At 37.5% G+C, this 19,172-nt stretch overlaps 1 protein-coding gene across 2 annotated transcripts in view; it reads left to right on the forward strand.

Annotated features, from left to right (window-relative positions):
• pnpla7b (patatin-like phospholipase domain containing 7b) overlaps window positions 1–17,491 on the forward strand; it is a 27,175-nt gene extending 9,684 nt beyond the window's left edge. For both annotated transcript variants that reach the window (XM_059550939.1, XM_059550938.1), the window contains 29 exons: window positions 4,329–4,488; window positions 4,577–4,657; window positions 4,777–4,905; window positions 5,136–5,216; window positions 5,290–5,455; window positions 5,639–5,722; window positions 5,843–5,928; window positions 6,040–6,195; window positions 6,303–6,380; window positions 6,476–6,681; window positions 7,069–7,200; window positions 7,335–7,458; window positions 9,123–9,236; window positions 9,321–9,396; window positions 9,464–9,613; window positions 9,697–9,760; window positions 10,047–10,215; window positions 10,444–10,626; window positions 13,977–14,095; window positions 15,011–15,167; window positions 15,249–15,365; window positions 15,461–15,530; window positions 15,611–15,727; window positions 15,857–16,005; window positions 16,382–16,534; window positions 16,616–16,732; window positions 16,809–16,890; window positions 16,979–17,094; window positions 17,169–17,491. In XM_059550939.1, the coding sequence (XP_059406922.1) occupies window positions 4,329–4,488; window positions 4,577–4,657; window positions 4,777–4,905; window positions 5,136–5,216; window positions 5,290–5,455; window positions 5,639–5,722; window positions 5,843–5,928; window positions 6,040–6,195; window positions 6,303–6,380; window positions 6,476–6,681; window positions 7,069–7,200; window positions 7,335–7,458; window positions 9,123–9,236; window positions 9,321–9,396; window positions 9,464–9,613; window positions 9,697–9,760; window positions 10,047–10,215; window positions 10,444–10,626; window positions 13,977–14,095; window positions 15,011–15,167; window positions 15,249–15,365; window positions 15,461–15,530; window positions 15,611–15,727; window positions 15,857–16,005; window positions 16,382–16,534; window positions 16,616–16,732; window positions 16,809–16,890; window positions 16,979–17,094; window positions 17,169–17,237 (3,505 nt within the window). In that variant the 3' untranslated portion in view covers window positions 17,238–17,491. The remainder of the gene's footprint in view (window positions 1–4,328; window positions 4,489–4,576; window positions 4,658–4,776; window positions 4,906–5,135; window positions 5,217–5,289; window positions 5,456–5,638; window positions 5,723–5,842; window positions 5,929–6,039; window positions 6,196–6,302; window positions 6,381–6,475; window positions 6,682–7,068; window positions 7,201–7,334; window positions 7,459–9,122; window positions 9,237–9,320; window positions 9,397–9,463; window positions 9,614–9,696; window positions 9,761–10,046; window positions 10,216–10,443; window positions 10,627–13,976; window positions 14,096–15,010; window positions 15,168–15,248; window positions 15,366–15,460; window positions 15,531–15,610; window positions 15,728–15,856; window positions 16,006–16,381; window positions 16,535–16,615; window positions 16,733–16,808; window positions 16,891–16,978; window positions 17,095–17,168) is intronic.
• Window positions 17,492–19,172: the final 1,681 nt, after the last annotated feature.

Consider the following 19,172-nt stretch of genomic DNA (forward strand, 5'->3'; position numbering starts at 1 on the left):
AAAAAAAAAATGCTAAAAAAAAGTGGGCGTGGTGTGCAGCGGACCGGGAAGGGGAAGAGGAAGACAGACAGCACACACAGCTTTGCGTTCAGACAGTTTCATTTCGCTACCATCGAGTTAGAAACACAAATAAATGCACAGCCATTTGCACCCTGCATCGAAAACATATTACACATTCAGTCATTTAGCAGACGCTTTTATTCAAAGCGACTCACAAATGAGACATATATATTATTCTGTGGCGTTTATATAAGCCTTTTGACAGGTTGTGTCACAGAGCTATAAAAACTATTACACTCACCAAGTGAATGAATCGCGTTTTTGCCGAACTCTTATTACAAAGAAAAAACACTCTTCTGCGATCCATGAATGTTTCTCTGTTAATGTGTGCGATGTCATTTCACAGTCTGATGCGTCTTTCATAGCAAATCAACACATGTTGTTGTGAATAATTAAGCGAAGCGTCTTCTCATAGGATAAGAACATGCAATCTCATGAATAATTGAATAGGCCCTGACACTCATCAATGTACTATAGTCCATTGCCACGTCACAAATCGTGACGTCAACACAATGTAGATTTTAAATCCGGAAAATGAAAATAGAGCAAAAAAGCTTAAAATGAACCAATTTTCTCCAATAGTTAAAATTAGCGGATGCTAACATTGTCTTCTATGATGTACAACACAAACACCTCTGCTATAATCTTAGAATAAGTAGTCTGGGGTTTCATGACCCTTTAAACTAAACAAGTGCCGCCGAAAACAAATATTCTGTGATCAAGTAATCCATATGAAAAAAACGCGATGTCTGTTTTTCATGTCTCCCTTCATTATATCTAATGTGACCACGCCCCCGCGCTGAGCGATCTATTCAGATTCAAACTGAAGCGTGCGGCTTGAATACGCCCACACAGAAGAAAAAGCAGCCAGACTGTTCTTCAAGTTCTTTTTATTTTACTGTTTGCTTCGCGATGAGAGGAATAAGACATAATTCACCCCAAAAAGATGTCATGTGGTTGAGGATTTGAGAAATGGATTTCCTCAGAAAAAGAATGAAGCACTTTATTCAGCAGAGATCATAAACATGAGTGAGTCTCTTTTTATTTATTTAAATACTTGTACTAGTTTTCACATAACGTGTAAACATTTTACTAGTTAGACTTTTTCCAAAGACTTTTTCCATACTATAATTCCTGACTTAATGTATAATCAAGTAAAATATTATGAAGTTTCAATTACAATATACAATACTATACCATTCAAAAGCTTGATGTAAATAATATAAATTTAACAAATAAAGATTACTAACAAATGTAAAAACAATGCTGTTCTTTCAATTTATTCCCTCTAAAAAAACTGAAAAATATTCTCAGCTCTTTTCAACATTAATAAAAATAATAATCATGATAATAATAATAACAATAAATGTTTTTTTTTTTTTTTTTGTAGAAAATAAGATTGTTAAAAGGATTTCTGAAGGATTGTGTGACTGGAGTAATGATGCAAAAAAATTAGTTTGAAAGTCCGCTTTGATTGTTCCTAATAAACTGTTTAACTGCTCCCCCAAGTGGATATTAAATTATGTTGTGGGATAATTAAATATATTCTTAATAAACTACAAACATAAAATTATATAGATTTATTTTGTACTCTCATTCTTTCTTTTAACACCTCCCTCTCAGTGACACACAGCTGACTTAAAGGCTCATTATGCAGCTCATTATGCGGGCCTTTTGTCTTCTCAGTAGGGGTGTAAAGATTCACTCGTTTTCTCGATGCATCGATTACAAACCCTGATGATTCATATGCATCGATCTTGAAACATGATTTTTGAATCGTGAATCACCGATCTTGGACAGTAATTGATTCAAAATGCTAAGAATCGAATGAATCGCGATTTCTATAGCGATTCAATGCTTTCAAAATGTATACACATTAAATTACTACACGCAGGATTTAATGGAGATCTTGAAGAGTGTTCGTGAATCGTGCCTCTTATCCGTCCTTCACGCACTCTACTGTTTACCGACTGAGACTATCACAGGATTGCGCTCGCGCTCCGTTCGTCTCTGACGCAGCTGACGTGTGATCTATAGGACTCGTGGCCAGTAATGCTAACGTGAAGTAGTTTTACTTTTCTGTAGTTTGTCAATGGCTCTCTACATCTTACCGATGGAGTTACCGGAGCCGTCGACAGCTGTATTTATTGCATGGACGGAGCAGAAATGTAGGTGTCTAAATCATACGCACAGATCCATTGAATGATAAATGTTTTTAAACAATGCGGATGAACCGAATATACGAAGGAAACTTTTAAAATTAACCACAGCATTAACAACGACCTTGAAATAAGAGCGCGAGATTTATCTGATAATCAGATGCATGAAAGTAGCGTTTGTTTCATTAGCAAACAGACATCTGGCGCGTTTTCTCTCAGAATCATTCGCTGATGGAGAGGAAAAGTTAAATAGAGATGAAGACGTTTTCACACTAAAGAGAAGCGATCTCGCTCTCATAGACGTGCCAGGCTATATCTGCAGCTAAACTGAATAAAAGCAGAATGAACTGATGAAACTAAAAAAACCCCACAAACAATTTATGAATGATGAAGTGCTAATTGACATTTATTACAGTACAGAAACTATAAAGTATATTTTCTACCTTATTCTGTGCAAAAAAATAATGGCTAATTAAATGTAGCCTAGTATATAAAACAATCATAAAATTGCCATTAGGAAAAAAATATCGATTACAAATGATTGATTATTGTCCAGCAGTGTATTTGATTTATTACAGCTAATTAAAAGTATTTAAAAAATAATTCCTTGTAAAAAAAAAAAAAAATAATAATAATAATTATTATTATTATTATTATTATTATATAGGCTACATACATAAAATGATTGTATTTGACATTTCTGCCACTTCTGAAATTATGGCTACGCCCCTGGTGTGACAAAATGTTAGCTCATACAAAATACTCTTTAAGCTCTTTTTTAAAAACTTGGCTTACATACATTTTTTACGTATGCCACGTCGCATCATTAAACTAGCATTTAACAATGGACAAAAGTTTTTTTTTTTTTTTCTAACCTATGGTTCTCTAACCATAAATGCTACTGTAATTTGCCCCCTGACTAAGCATTTAAAGAATTTAGTAGAAGCATTTAAATAATCCCGTGAATGCACTTAAAGAATGCAGAATCGAATCGTTATAATCGAATCGAATCGAATTTAATTGTGAATCGAATCGAATTTAATCGTTCTAAATTTGCAAAAATCGTTCTTGAATCGAATCGAAAACCTATGAATCCTAATCGAATCGAATCGCTGCCTTGCCAAAGATTCACAGCCCTACTTCTCAGGTGTAAATCACAATGATATTCATGATAGTTGACGCCTACTCGCATATGACTTTTACCAACAAAAAGTGTCTTAGGAAATTTAAATCAATATATTGTTTTCTGTGAGTGAGTAAATAAGATGATTTTCACATAATTTAAAAAAGAAAAATTCTAGGCTACAAGCTCCAGTTCTCAAAAATCCCGGGAACCATTGTTCTTTATGTGTTTTATGGCCTTATTCAAGTGTTTTCAAATGTTTAGTTTTTCACTAACCATGCATAACATTTTTTTTCTCAAAAATACAATCATGTACATACATGCATTTCACATATTATTATAGCCCAGTTTGTGCTGATTACAGTGAGAGTAGACTTTACCCATTTAGATATTTATAAGAAACAGCATGACAAAACTTCTCCAGTACTTTTACTCATCTATAAATCACTCAATGACCTAGGACCAAAATATATTGCAGATATGTTCACTGAATATAAACCTAACAGACCACTCAGTTAGAAATACCAAGGGTTCACACAAAACAAGGGGAGTCCGCCTTTAGTTACTATGCCGCCCGCAGTTGGAATCAGATTCCAGAAGAGATCAGATGTGCTAAAACACTAGTCACATTTAAATCTAGACTCAAAACCCATCTGTTTAGCTGTGCTTTTATTGAATGAGCACTGTGCGATGTCCGAAACCGTTGCACTGTATTTTACGTATTCGCTGTATTTGATGTAAAATCATTTTCTATTTTTAACTGTTTTAATTCATTTTAATTAAGTCCATTTTTAAATCATTTCCAAAGTTTTAAAATTGCTTGTTTTTATTTTTGTATTATTTTTCTTCATGACTATTTTACTTTCTTTTATGTTAAGCACTTTGAATTACCATTGCGTACGAAATGTGCTATATAAATAAACTTGCCTTGCTTAGAATCCAACTAGTGCTTTTCAGCAGCTAATGTGTTGCGATCTGTCTCTCAGGGTTCTGGGTCATTTTGAGAAGCCTCTGTTCCTAGAACTGTGTCGGCATATGGTGTTCGTGCAGCTGCAGCAAGGGGAAGGATTATTCCGCCCAGGTGACACTGATGACAGCATCTATGTAGTACAGGACGGGCGTCTTGATCTGTGTATCCATGAGAATGTAAGAGCTAAACAATATGCCTGTTTTTAATCTGTCCTACTGAAAATGGCTTTTTATATAGATTTGTATTTTTGTTTCCCTTGCTCAGGATGGGACTGAAGTTGTGGTGAAGCACGTTTTGCCTGGAGACAGTGTTCATAGTCTTCTCAGCATCCTCGATGTCATCACTGTAAAGTCCATCTGGCCTTTTTTTTGCCCACTCTGATATGCAAATGTCTGTCATCTGACCTGTTTTCATGCTCACAGAGTTTTAAAATGTGTCTCATATTTGAACCTGTTATTCTGCAGGGACATCCAGCTCCCTATAAAACTGTCTCAGCCAGGGCAGCAGCCCCAACTACTGTTCTCCGCCTTCCTGCGCAGGCTTTCCAATCTGTCTTTGAGAAATACCCAGAGACCCTAGTTCGAGTTATTCAGGTACAACCTAAAGCTTAAAATACACTAACATCATATGGGGCTTGTAAGATATTTTTTTTAATCATTATATTATACTGATTGGGTGCTCAAGAAACATTCTTATTATTATCAATGTTAAAGACAGTTCAGGATTCTTTGATGAATAGTACGTTTAAACCAACTCCTTTTTTTTTCTTGTAATACAGATTTGAGATTGTTTTGCTTGTGATACAGCTGTTCCTTGTTTTTAGATCATCATGGTGCGTCTTCAGAGAGTTACCTTTCTCGCCCTTCACAACTATCTAGGCCTGACCACAGAACTTTTTAATAAGGTTAGATGTTTAGAAAATGTTTGAAAGTAATACATGATTTTTTTTTATAGACCATTACTGTTATATAATGTAGGAAAGGCAAGCTGTTCCACTGGACTCAGTGGCCAGTGTTGTAGGAGAAGCCAGTCCAGGCAAAGGACTACGCAGACACTCACAGACAATCGAGGAAGCTTCTGAAAAGTTCCCGCAGAGGTCAACAGACCATTATAGTGACACAAGTCAGATGTACAGAGGAGAGGGTATGCTTGTGTATGTGCTTAAATAGTTGTTGTGGATGTAGAAATGAACATGTAATTTAATCTATACAATTTTGTTCAAACTTTTCTAATATTATCATAATTTAAAACAAATATATATATATATCACTATGAGCTATAAAACAGCCTTTAGGTCTTACTTGCTCTTCTGTTTTGTTTTTTAAGATGGTGGGAAGCATCGTACAGAAAGTCCTACCGCTTTATTCAGGAAGTCTCGCTCACTGTCAACACCTTTTGACGGCACCCATGGTAGTGCTTCACCATACACCTGTCACAAAATACCCAATACTGACTTTGACATTGCACTTAATGCTTGAATACATTCATAATGAACATTTTTGAGTGTGCTAATGTGTGCTTATCTTCCAGCTGGGTCTCCTGACCACAATATGGCCTTTGACAGGGCAAGCATTACAAAAGAGGAAGCCCCTACAAGTCCTATTGCCATTCATAAGGTACCTTGGCGTAATTATATAACGCACATAAGAAGCCATAGACTGTACTTTTTTTCCTCACATTTGTTTACATTTTGTATATCTCACATGTGCCTTTTGTCTCTTGTCCAGTCAATACTGAAGAAGTCTGTGACAATGCAACATTCTCCTTCAGCCGTGTTTCACTACTCAGACACTGGGGGGCACTCCAGCCACATCCACCATTGTAAAGTTAATGCCATTTTCCAAGCTGCCAAGAAGGACTTGATTAAAATTATTCAGCTTCAGGTAAGGCTGCATTAATTATATTGATCTACTGAAGTAAAAAGTTTGATATAATTATAATGCTGGTTCAGGATTGGTATGTAATATAAAAATGTTACTTTGTGCTCCAGGACACCAGTCTTCTGGAAGATAGGGTGACTTTGAGACAAGTAAAAGCAGGCTCTGTTGTTGCAAGCGAGGGAGATCAGGTAGAAAGATACCTCTGTGACTTTGACTACACTATAGTGTTATTATAAATTTCAAAGTCACATGTGAATCCATTTCTACTTTGTTTCTTTGGCAGGATGTGAGCGTACAGTTTGTCATCTCAGGAACTCTCCATGTGTACCAGAGACTGATTGACAGAGAGGAAGAAACGTGTCTTTTTGTGGCTCACCCTGGAGAGATGGTGGGCCACCTGGCCGTTCTCACAGGAGAGCCTCTCATCTTTTCTGTGAGAGCCCACCGTGACTGCTGCTTCCTGTCCATCTCCAAAACACACTTCTATGAGTATGTGATGTGCACCAAATTTTAACTTAAGGCAATTGAAAATTCTAGCAGATGTACTCCCCACCAGCTGTAAGGACAAATCCATTTGATGAGAAACATTCATCATTTGATGCTTTCTAGTATTTACATAAGTAACAACTTAATCTGATAAAACTGCTTCTGACACTTTTAGGTTTATTAAAGCCTATGTAGACAGCTTTTTTATGTTAACATTTGAAGTTACTGTTTGGCTATTTTGTAGGACATAAATCAATAATAACTACAAAAATGTCTATCCAAAAAAACATTTAAATAAAAATGTATTATGCAAGAATTAGAAATGGTATCAAATTACGTATAGCGTATAAGAACACTGCTTACCATGTCAACTGGTGTTTTATCCACTAGGATAATGCGTGCCGAGCCTCGAATGGTGTTAAATGTAGCTCACGCGGTGGTACGGAGGGTTTCCTCGTTTGTCCGACAGATTGACTTTGCCCTGGACTGGATGGCACTGGAGGCTGGACGTGCTGTCTATAGGTAAGCACTCTTTTCCATTACAATCTCTCAGTTCTCCCAGATCTGTATGTCTAAGGTCACTGTTATGCTTTCCAATGTAAGAACTTTTAAGTGCATGTAAAATATATTTCAGGTAATGCTTTTGTATTTCTCAGACAAGGTGATAAGTCAGACAGCACTTTCATTGTTCTGAGTGGACGTCTGCGTTCTGTCATCATGAAGGATGATGGGAAAAAAGAGCTTGCTGGAGAGTATGGGCGGGGAGACCTCATTGGTGTGGTAAGTGGAGATATATGCCAGTGTGTGTGTGTTTGCCTATACTGGTGTACTTTCAAAAGTTGACAAACTACATTTTTAGAAGATATATTGGTAACATTTTACTTATGCATAATGCATTATAAAAATAGTTTTAATGCATGAATTATGTCTTGTAATGCACTTTATGATGCATTGTACAATCTCACAAATAATTGTAACCACTGTTAATACATGATAACACTTAGTCAAGTCAAGTCATGTCAAGTCACGAACCACATCGCCTGGAATTCATTTTGGTGAATCAGCTCAAACAAGACAGTACAACATAACATATTATACAATAAAAACATGAAATCTAAACAGAAAACAAATACTTAAATTACTACTAATAATTAGTAATAAAGCTAATCAGACAAAGTGCTAGTGCATTTAGTAACCCTAAGAAGAAGGAGGGCATAGCTGTGTCTGTAAAAGGAAAGTAGATAGAGATTGTTGTTGTGAGTTGAGAGCCCTCACAGCCTGCGGGTAAGTGCTATTAGAAAAACGGGTGGTTCTGGATCTTATGCTTCCTAACCTTCTGCCTGATAGTAGAGCTGTGTCTGTAAAAGGAAAGTAGATAGAGATTGTTGTTGTGAGTTGAGAGCCCTCACAGCCTGCGGGTAAGTGCTATTAGAAAAACTGGTGGTTCTGGATCTTATGCTTCCTAACCTTCTGCCTGATGGTAGAGGGATGAAAAGGGAATTAGCAGGGTGTGATGAATCCTTGAGTATTTTCAGACCAGTTTTTAGTAGACAGATGTTATAGATGTCACAGATCTTAGGGAGGTCCAACCCAATTATTCTTGACGCAGTGCTAACAACCCTGTTCAATGCAGACTTATCCTCCGCCGAGCAGCTACCCCACCATACGGTGATGGAGAAAGTGAGAATGCTCTCTATCACAGCCCTGTAAAAGTGGAGCATTCCAGCCTTGGACACTTTACATTTTCCAAGTTGTCTCAAAAAGAAAAGTTGCTGCTGAGCTTTTTTAACAATCTGGCTGACATTAAGGTTTCATTTAAGACTGGAGGATATGGTGGTCCCAAGGAACCTGAAACTTTCCACCCAGTCTACAGTTTTGTCCTTGATGGCCAGGGGTTGGAGCGACATATTTTTGCTCCTAAAATCAACAACCATCTCCTTGGTTTTGGAGATGTTAAGGGACAAGTTGTTAATTGTCCACCACTCAGCCAGTAAGGATACTTCTGTTCTGTAGGCCGATTCATCATCATTAGTAATGAGGCCTACCACAGTGGTATCATCTGCAAATTAAAAAATTTTGACTGAGTCATGATGAGAAAAACAGTCATTGGTATAAAAAGAGTATAAAAGGGGAGACAGAACACACCCCTGGGGGGCGCCAATGCTGGTGGACATTACCAGTTCATTGTTACACTATGCATTTTAAATTTGATTTTAATTATTTACAAGATGTAATGTATTACAGCTTATATTATATTGCATTATACCCTTTAATGACTCTTTAAAATGCACTATACACAAATGCTTTAAGTAAAGTGTTACCGATATATTTAAAATTTTCAATAGGAAATGCATTAAAGCAAACATTTTAAATCATTTTGTGGAGTGTTTAATAAAATTCCTGCTGCAGTGTCCATCTTTTAAAAGTATGTTTGTTGGTATTAGGTGGAAGCTTTGACTCATTTAAACAGAGCCACTACAGTCCATGCAGTCCGAGACTCTGAACTGGCCAAACTGCCTGAAGGAGCTCTTAACTCTATTAAGCGGAAATACCCACAGGTTAGACCATATAAAACAAAAAATCATTAATGCATATCATGATGTACTGTTGCATGTGCATTAACACATCACACTCCTTCATAGGTTGTGACTCACCTGATTCATCTTCTTGGGCAGAAAATTTTGGGAAACATGCAGCAAGGGAATGGTCCACTATCAGGTTTGTGAGAACTTTCTGTGTGTTTGTGCTTTGTATTTTCCCTAATGCACAATAATGATCTTCGCAGTGCGCAATCTGGGTTTTCACACCCCAAGCAGTAAGTGGGACGCAGGTAACCCAGCCGCCAATCTATCTACGGTCGCCATACTGCCTGTGTCTGAGGAGGTGCCTTTGACTGCCTTCACGCTGGAGCTGCAGCATGCTCTCAGTGCTATCGGTCAGCTATTGATCTCTTTTCCCTCCTTAATTTGTCTCAAAGTAAAGCGGATACTAAGTTGACTGTCTTAACTTTTTGATTAGGCCCCACTTTGCTCCTAACCAGTGACATCATCAAAGAGCATCTGGGTGTTGCAGCTTTGGACAGGTTAGAGTTGTATCCACCTTTTTCTTCAGCATGGAAGACTATGGGCAAGACTTCCGGTTAATTAGCCGCATTAGGGAAATAACGATAAAAATAACAACATGTGGTAAATGGTAAAACTTTGCATTACAAACCAGCGTGTTCATAATTAAGATAATACATTGAAATAATATGGTAAGACACACCAATTTGGAGATCATTCGTTCAAATCTCGCATATCATTTAAGATGGGAAGTATGCAAATTGGGGTGCATTGAATATTTTTTCCAGTCAAATGTTGTGTTTTCAGTGTTCATGAGTATCGTTTGTCGAGCTGGTTGGGTCAACAAGAGGACATCCACCGGATTGTTCTGTATCAGTCTGACAGTTCTCTGACTCCTTGGACTCAACGTTGCATCAGACAGGCGGACTGCATCATCATAGTGGGTGTGGGGGAACAGGAGCCCACTGTGGGAGAGGTGAATTGTTTTTAAAAAGATTTTTCCTATAAAGAAGTAAATACTGCTTTTGATGTGTATTTCTTCAAAAGCATGTACTCACATGAGATGAAGACTCCAGTCATATCAAAAACTGATTTATTTTACATGGAGGGTATTGTTGCCTAATTCATTGAATTAATGTCTGCACATACATCTCTGTTAAATTGTTTGGTAAGCTGAGCTTTTTGGATCTGTTTGTGGTATCAGCTAGAGCGAATGCTTGAGAGCAGTGCTGTGAGAGCTCAGAAGCAGCTGGTCCTGTTACACCATCAGGACGGGCCTCCACCAAGAGGAACTGCAGAGTGGCTCAACATGCGCAGCTGGATCTCTAGACATCTGCATCTGTCATGTCCCCACAGGGTCTTCTCCAGGAGAAGTCTGCCTAAACTGGTATCTCTGTTAACATTCTATTGTTGCAAATGTGAATGCTATTATTTAGCCTGGGACAAATCCATCCATTTTTTTAAAATAACAAATACAATGCAGATTTAGTTTTAGGTTACTAAAACTGAAACCATAGAACAGTTACTCAGTTAAAAGAAAATGAAAGTTTACAGAGCCTCACACATGACATGCAAAAAAAAAAAAGAGGTAAATTGTGCACACAAAATAATAATTCATTCCCCTGTTTTAAGTAAATTGTGTGCACAAAAAAATAATTTGTTACCTCGTTTGAAGTAAATTGTGCTCAAGAAATAATCATTTGTTCCACTTCCTGTCTGCATTCTCATTACTGCTGCTGATGTTATGTTATGTTATGTTATGTTATGTGTTATATGTTATGTTATATGTTATGTTATATGTTATGTTATTGAAAGAAACACTTTAATTTTTATTTTTATTTTGAATTGGGAATGAGTTCTATACACATTCTCAAAAGCCTTGCAGCATTGCATGGAATCATTTTAAGTGAGAGGCATCTACATTGGTTTGTGAGAATGCAGCAGGGGTGGTAAAAGTACTCAAAAGTTATACTCAAGTAAAAGTAGATGTATCTAAATAAAAAATGACTCCAGTAAAAGTAGAAAGTCCTCCATTCAAACATCACTTGAGTAAAAGTACAAAAGTATCCGATTTAAAACATACTTAAGTACCGGAAGTAAAAAGTAAATATTCAAATTAACTGTAAATATCAATAATTAAGCAGATCAGTTGTTTTGCAGTGTTTTAATTGAACAAATGATGAGATTAGATAGTTAAGAATTCGTTAGATTTACATTCAAAAGAGACAATGAAGCACCTTATCGCAGTATAAGGGTTGAGCTTTCAATAGACATTTTCCATAACAATTATAGCTGCATCAAACAGAAGATGTGCAAGATACAAGGTAAGACTGTTTCAGAATATCAATGAGGAAGAACCACCTCTTTAAAGGGTTAGTTCACCCAAAAATGAAAATTCTGTCAGTAATTACTCACCCTCATGTTGTTCCAACCCCGTAAGACCTTTGTTCATCTTCGGAACACAAATTAAGATATTTTTGATTAAATCTGAGAGCTGGATCACTCCTCCATAGTCTTCTATGGGAATGAAACTTGCTGGCCCAGAAAAGTTATTAAAGAGATCGTTAAGGTGACGTGACGTGACATTCAGCCAAGTATGGCCCATACTCAGAATTCGTGCTCTGCATTTAACCCATCCAAAGTGCACACACACAGAGCAGTGAACACACACACACACTGTGAACACACACCCGGAGCAGTGGGCAGCCATTTATGCTGCGGCGCCAGGGGAGCAGTTGGGGGTTCGATGCCTTGCTCAAGGGCACCTCAGTCGTGGTATTGAGGGTCAAGAGAGCACTGTACATGCACTCCCCCCACCCACAATTCCTGCCGGCCCGAGACTCGAACTCACATCCCTTCAATTCCAAGTTCGACTGACTTCCCCGTAATATAGTCCAAGTGACTACAGTGGCTCAATCTTAAGTTTATCAAGTGACGAGAATAATTTTTGTCCGCAAAAATAACTTTATTCCACTATTCATTTCCTTCTCTCTGGGCCTCGAGTTTTTTCACGTAGTGTAAAAGCGTAGAGCGCCTGTGTTGCACGTCACCATGTAGGCTCACTATTGGCCGATGCTGGTCATGTGTGTGATGCGTGTCTAGTCAGCTTTTCCAAGTCTACGTCCTACTGGATCATCCTTGACCGATCGTCAACATGCAGGGAGAATAAGCTGAGCTTACTAGCTTGATTCTCTCCAGCATCAGCTCATGGTTTAATCACACACAACCCCAAGTCTGTCACCGTTAGCATCAATATGCGATAGCTAACTTGTCTAACGTTAGCTAGCTGTTTACAAGGCACGTTCAATATGAAATCACTTGGCTAACAATAGTAACAACATTAATGTCAACTCACCTCGATAAGTTTTCTCAGATTCGAGGGTGAAGTTTTAAATGCTGAAATTTAGGGCTGTGATTTTCATGCGCATCTCATCAGTAAAGACGCTCCTGTAATTAGAAGTATATCTCCAGCACGTGTGTTCAGATCAGGGTTGCCAGGTTTTCACAACAAATCTTGCCCAGTTGCTTCTCGGGATTATTGCAGGCAGCAAGAGCTGCACTATCACCTGTTTTAGCGGTCATCTTCCACCTCGAACTAACTGCTGCGTGAGCGTATGTTGGCAAAGAACTCCAGAAGTCGCGCATTATTTTTTTTTAAAAGAAAACCACGTTTTTCATTGGTTTGTAAAATCAGTGTAATAAATACTTGCAGCGGGCATGGGGAAATGTATCGGAGTAAAAAGTAAACTTTGTCTTTAATATAGTAGTGGAGTAAGAGTGAAAGTAAATGCAAATAAAACATACTCAAGTAAAGTACTTAAGTAAAGTAACAAAGTATTTTTACTTCGTTACTTACCACCACTGGAATGCAGACAGGAAGTGAAACGACTTATTATTTTGTGCACACAATTTGCTTAAAAGAAGGGAACAAATTATTATATCGAGCGCATGATTTACTTGAAGCGAGGGAACTAATTATTAAATTGTGCACACAATTTAGTAAATCAAGGGACGAAATTCATAAACTGTGTGCACGATTTACTTTTTTCCTGAATGTCATGTGCAGTGCTCCATAACAATTAACTAAAAAAAAAAAAAAAACACGAACATCAGTGATATAAACTAATCTCATGTAGGGTCATGTGGATGCTGGAGTCCGGGGCCATAGGCAGGAAAACACCATAGCAAATTAACCTTACCATACATATAACTATTAAACGCTTTACTAAAAAGGTATGTTTGAAGCCATGTTTTATTGCTAATGTAGTAAGTAATGAATCCCATGCCTTTGGAATGGGGACTATGTCAAACAAAATGTTAAGACAAGATTTGCAGTGACTAGCGAGACATTTCACACAGTTCGAGTAAAGTAATTGAATGGCTCCAAAAGACTTGGAACATATTGTATGAGTTGTATAGACTACTGTGACTAATTTATGATCCTTTTATGGTGCTTTGTTTCTTTTGAGTTGCACAACACTTGGGCTGCATTACAGAAACATTCTATCTCTGAATCCTGTCCTGTCTGTTTATTAACCATGGTAATTTCACTGAAGAAACAGAACTTTTCAAATCTCAAGTCAGGTCACTTAAGAATGAAGACATTTCTGTAATGCAGCTGGACCCCATCCACTTTTATTAAATGAACATTCTTCAAAACTTTTTTTTTTCTGTGTGACCTAATCTACTCATCATCTCTTATCCGAGCAAACTCCCACTTTCCTCTTCTCCTGTCAGAGAGAGATGTATCAGCGGGTATTTGAGAAGCCTCCCGACCGGCATTCTGACTTCTCGCGTCTGGCTCGGATCCTGACAGGCAACGCTATCGCTCTGGTGCTGGGAGGAGGGGGGGCCAGGTACGAATTTGTCTTCCCCTTCATCACCAGCAATTCTGTTCCTCCTTAATCCATGTGGCCTGCTGCCAACAACATTTCTCACATACATAATCTAGCAAAAGCATGTTGATGTTGACTTCTTCAGTCATCTGTAGAGCAGTATTCTCTTGAACTATTTGGTATTTTTTGCATTATTAAAAGTTTGTATCCACGTAAGTTTTGAAATTTTGTGCTCATCAACTAATCCTAATATAGCGATTTCTAACTCATTAGTGTTATTTTGGGGTTCACATTCTCAGCATGTCTGTGGTTTCTCTCGATGATAGCGACTCTTTGTCTACTCTCTATCCCTGCCTGCTATCAGTCGTAATCAGCGACTTCTTAAAGGTGGGTCAAACATGAAATATAACTGGGCATAAAATGTCTAATCTACTTCACGTAGTGGTGACATAATTTTTCTGTTGTGTGTTTCTGTAATTGCAATGATATAAATAGCATGTTATATATATAATTGTCTCTGTGGCCATATATGCTCGTCATCTAGACTTTTTAAATCTTTGCTTACATATGAAGTATGTTTAAAGGTGAAGTGTGTATTTTTTGTGTGATTAGAAGAACACAGGTTTTCCAAACCCTCCTTTTGCTTTGCCTCTTGTCAGTCAAACTGGTAGCCCCGCCCCAAACTCATTTGATTGGTTGATCCAGTTTTTAACATGTCAGTGTTTTCAAAGCATGACAGGATTGATGTTCACATTCCATGAGAAAGTCAAACTGACTGACTACGTTTTTACACATGAGAAATTGAAAAAGAAAAATACTCACTTTACCTTTAAAATGCTTCATTAAAAAATACTAATATTACACAATGCTCAACTAAGTACTAAAATGTAAAAACTAAACCCTATATGTGAATTTGAAAACACACTATACCCACAGAGGCTGCTCTCAGGTGGGCATCATTCGGGCGTTGAGTGAGGCAGGGATCCCTGTGGATCTGATTGGTGGCACTTCCATTGGTTCCTTGATAGGAGCGCTCTATGCTGAAGAGCGAAGCGTCAGTCGTATGACGGTCAGGGCACGCCAGTGGGCCATGGTGAGACCTTTATCCTGAACACTAACATACATACAGTACATGCAGAACCATGCATTGAGTTATCTTTTTCATGCACAACAGGATTTTGGATCCATTTTTAAGAAGATCACAGACTTGACATACCCAGTGACATCCATGTTTACTGGAGCATCATTTAACTCCAGCATTAGTGGAATCTTCCAGGACAAACAAATCGAGGTTCAGTTGTTTGACACTGCACAAAACACACTATTATAAACATCATATTCTTATGCAAGTCTAAATCTTGAGCATATGTCTTTTTTACATGGTAGGACCTTTGGATCCCTTATTTCAACATCACCACAGACATCACTGCCTCCTCCATGAGAGTGCACACTTATGGTGACTTCTTTATCTCTAAAACATGTCATCTTTATTTCTCATCTTTTGTCACAGATCTTAACATGTACGCTCTCTTTTAGGTTCTTTGTGGAGGTACGTGCGTGCCAGTATGTCTCTTTCTGGGTACCTTCCCCCTCTGTGTGACCCTAAAGATGGACACTTGCTCATGGATGGAGGCTACATCAATAACCTACCTGGTTAAGTTTATTATAAGTATTACATACAATCATTTATGTTTTCACCAATTGCAGAATGTGCTATCACCCAGCTCTAAACTGCTAATTGTGAAATGTTAGCTGTAATGTATTTTAAACATTTCTGTAAAGCTGACACAGCTCGCTCGATGGGTGCCAAGTTGGTGATTGCCGTTGATGTGGGCAGTCAGGATGAGACTGATCTGACTAATTATGGAGACTCTTTATCTGGATGGTGGCTGCTATGGAAACGCTTAAACCCTCTGTCAGAAAAAGTAAAGGTCAGAAGATATATGGTGATTGTTGAATAAAATAGATTTTTATGGGTTATTCAATTACAAATCCCAAAACATTTGTTTGTGTCTGTTTCTACAAATAATATAATTATTATATGATTTAATAATAATATGTATAATATACACTGCCTTTCAAAAGTTTACATCTCACATTACTGAAATATTTTCAAAGCATAACGATAAGTGGAACTGTTATCATAGAGAGAATAAGAGTGTGGGTTGATAATTGGGTTGCATAATGAGCCCTCATAAATGCTTTGTGATGGAGAAATATATTTTTTTTTTAGCTGCTTCCAGTCATTACCTTACTCCCTTGCATTCACTGCTCCAAAAATAATTTTTATGGCTTCATATCCTCTAGGTGTTGAACATGGCAGAGATTCAGACCCGTCTGGCTTATGTGTGTTCTGTGCGTCAGCTGGAAATGGTAAAAGACAGTGACTACTGCGAGTACCTGCGACCACCCATAGATCGATATGGCACACTGGACTTTGGCAAATTTGATGAGATTGCTGTGAGTGGGCTGTCATCATCTCATTGAAACTTCTGTTGTTTTGGCCTTGACTGCAGCAATGATTTTTTTCTGATATTGCAGGACGTTGGCTACCAGCATGGGAAGACCGTGTTTGACGTGTGGTGTCGGAGTGGGGTGAGGGAGACAATGCTCAAAGACCAACATCAAGAGGAATTCCACAAATCCAGGAGCACTAATGTAAAGGGCTTTGAAGGAGATTTGCTGATTTCTTATGCAGCATCACAAACTAATTCCATCATTTTCTCTCTTCCAGGTGACCTGTCCCAATGCTTCTTTCACTGATCTTGCTGAAATAGTGTCCAGAATAGAGCCAGTGAAGCAGGCTGCGGTGGATGGTGAGAAATGGATGATCTATACTTATGTCGTTTCTCCATCCCATTCGCTCATCTTTGTTTTGTTTCTTACAATCACTCACACACACAGAGGAGTCTGAGTACCAGACAGACTATGATGAAGATGCAGTGCTATCAGACTTTGATCTGTCCAATCCAAACAGTGAGCACAGTGAAGAGGATGAGACGGCAGATACAGCTGATACAGTAAGATAACTGGATGCACGTGTTATTTTTCTTATATTTAATCCTTATACTTACTATTTTGAACTTTCAAACAGGATGATGAAATGGAGATCAGGAAAAGGCACCATCGGGCACTCAACCACAACAGCCATCATACCACCTGACCTCAAATACTTTTTTCTAAGATGTTTAGTTTTTTTTTTCTTCTTTACAGTATTATCAGCCTTTATAAGGGGTTTTAAGGATTTTAATAAGTAACATTATCAGTATTGGAATTGACTTACTTGAATTGTTAGAAACTAAAATGTACTTAAGGAAAAAAAAAGGAAGTATTATGGTACATCTACATTAAACCACTCTCATTTTTTATTCTTTGGGAAGGATGGCTAACAAAACAGTCCAGTAACAATTGCCAAAACTCTGATTCTAGTTCATGCAAGCTGTCAATGCAACCTCAACACAGTTTACTGTATGAAATGATAAGCTGTTTTGTGTCTATATTATCCTGTTAGTGATGTTAACACTAGTCCAACTGGTTTATAACCAGAAGAGAAGGATGAACTAATAAACATAACTGAGAGATATTCTGACTTCTGTATTTGTAGCCATTTATATGTTGGTAAATCACTGTACTGTATAAGCAGTCCTTTTATTGTGGATTATGGGTGAAGTGTTGATTGAAGCGGTTGACAATGTTTTCATGTGTTATTTGCCTTACTAAAAGTTCATAGTTGTCTGAATATTTGGTTGATTGTTTAAATACTAGATACCAAGTATCTCACATGATGAGGAATCATTTTCCTTCATCTTCTGAAACGATAGTTCATTGTACTATGAAAACATGTAGAGATGCCTGAAATACCTGGATCAAAATTAAGATGCCAAGACACCCCTTCACAGGCGATAGTATTTCCTCATGTACTGCTGGAGGACTTATGACAAAGGTCAGTGTTTTCAAACCTTATTCTGCTTGGCATGAGTGAGAGTGACTGGTTCTTTATTGATCTGCCACTTATGAGATCTCTGAAATTTGCTTTCTACCAAGGGTTTGATTTGATGGATGAATGAGCGGATTGATATTGGCATGTATCTCCTTTGTGCCTTTCACTTCCAGTGATTTTCAGAATTAACTGACAGCATGACAAGAACAAATGTGCTGCCACCTGTTAATGCCCTTTGTTGGGGGAAACCTTTTTTTTTTTTTTTTACACTTTTGAAAGCTCACAAAGGCTGCATTTATTAGATAAAAAAACAGTAATATTGTGAAATATTATTATAATTTAAGACAGCTGATTTCTATTTTAATATATTAAAATGTAATTTTAATTAAGAAATATTTACTGACCGCTGGCATTTGAATGGTAGAGTTTACATATCGAATGTGCTTAAAAATATTTTAATTCATTCATAGAAGTTAATGGTGAATTTGTCAGTATTTATAATAAATGTATAAAACTGACAATGTCAACCCTAACAGTAAACACACATTTGGAGAAAGTGGAAGGAGGTTTCACCAAAACTTGATGAATACTTCTAAACTTGTTAGTGAAAATGAAAGACCTGGAGGAAGCACTGGAAATAATCAGTAAACCTCACACATTTAACTTCTTTAGACCTGCATGGAAGTAAAATGACTGTATTATATACTGTAATCTCCTCATCTCTTCACCTTTAAGTTGTAAGAGACTCTCCAGTTGGGCTGAAGCTGATCATAAAGCAAACACATTTTACGATCTGTAATGATAAACTGATTTTTTTACCCAGCCTTCTGGAGTCTTTATATCCTGCTGTAATATTTAGTTCTGCGAGAGGAGCTAGACTATACCCAGCTGGCCAGTCTGATCGGTTTACTGACTGCAGTCAGAACGTTTCCCTACACATTGACCCTTCTATAAACCACTGTTTGTTTAATGCACTGCATCAACTTCTGTAGCACAATGAAGATAAAAGTATCATTGCTCAATATCTGTCTTTTCATCAATTATTATTTTTGATTATTTTCAGTCAGGAGTTCTCCAAGCTCTGCAGTTTATATGCTACAAAGGACTGTGAGGCTGAACGTTTTACTGCCAAACACATCACATTAGGTACTTAAAGAA

This window comes from Carassius carassius, chromosome 5, assembly GCF_963082965.1.
Source record: "Carassius carassius chromosome 5, fCarCar2.1, whole genome shotgun sequence".
Lineage (NCBI taxonomy): Eukaryota > Metazoa > Chordata > Actinopteri > Cypriniformes > Cyprinidae > Carassius > Carassius carassius.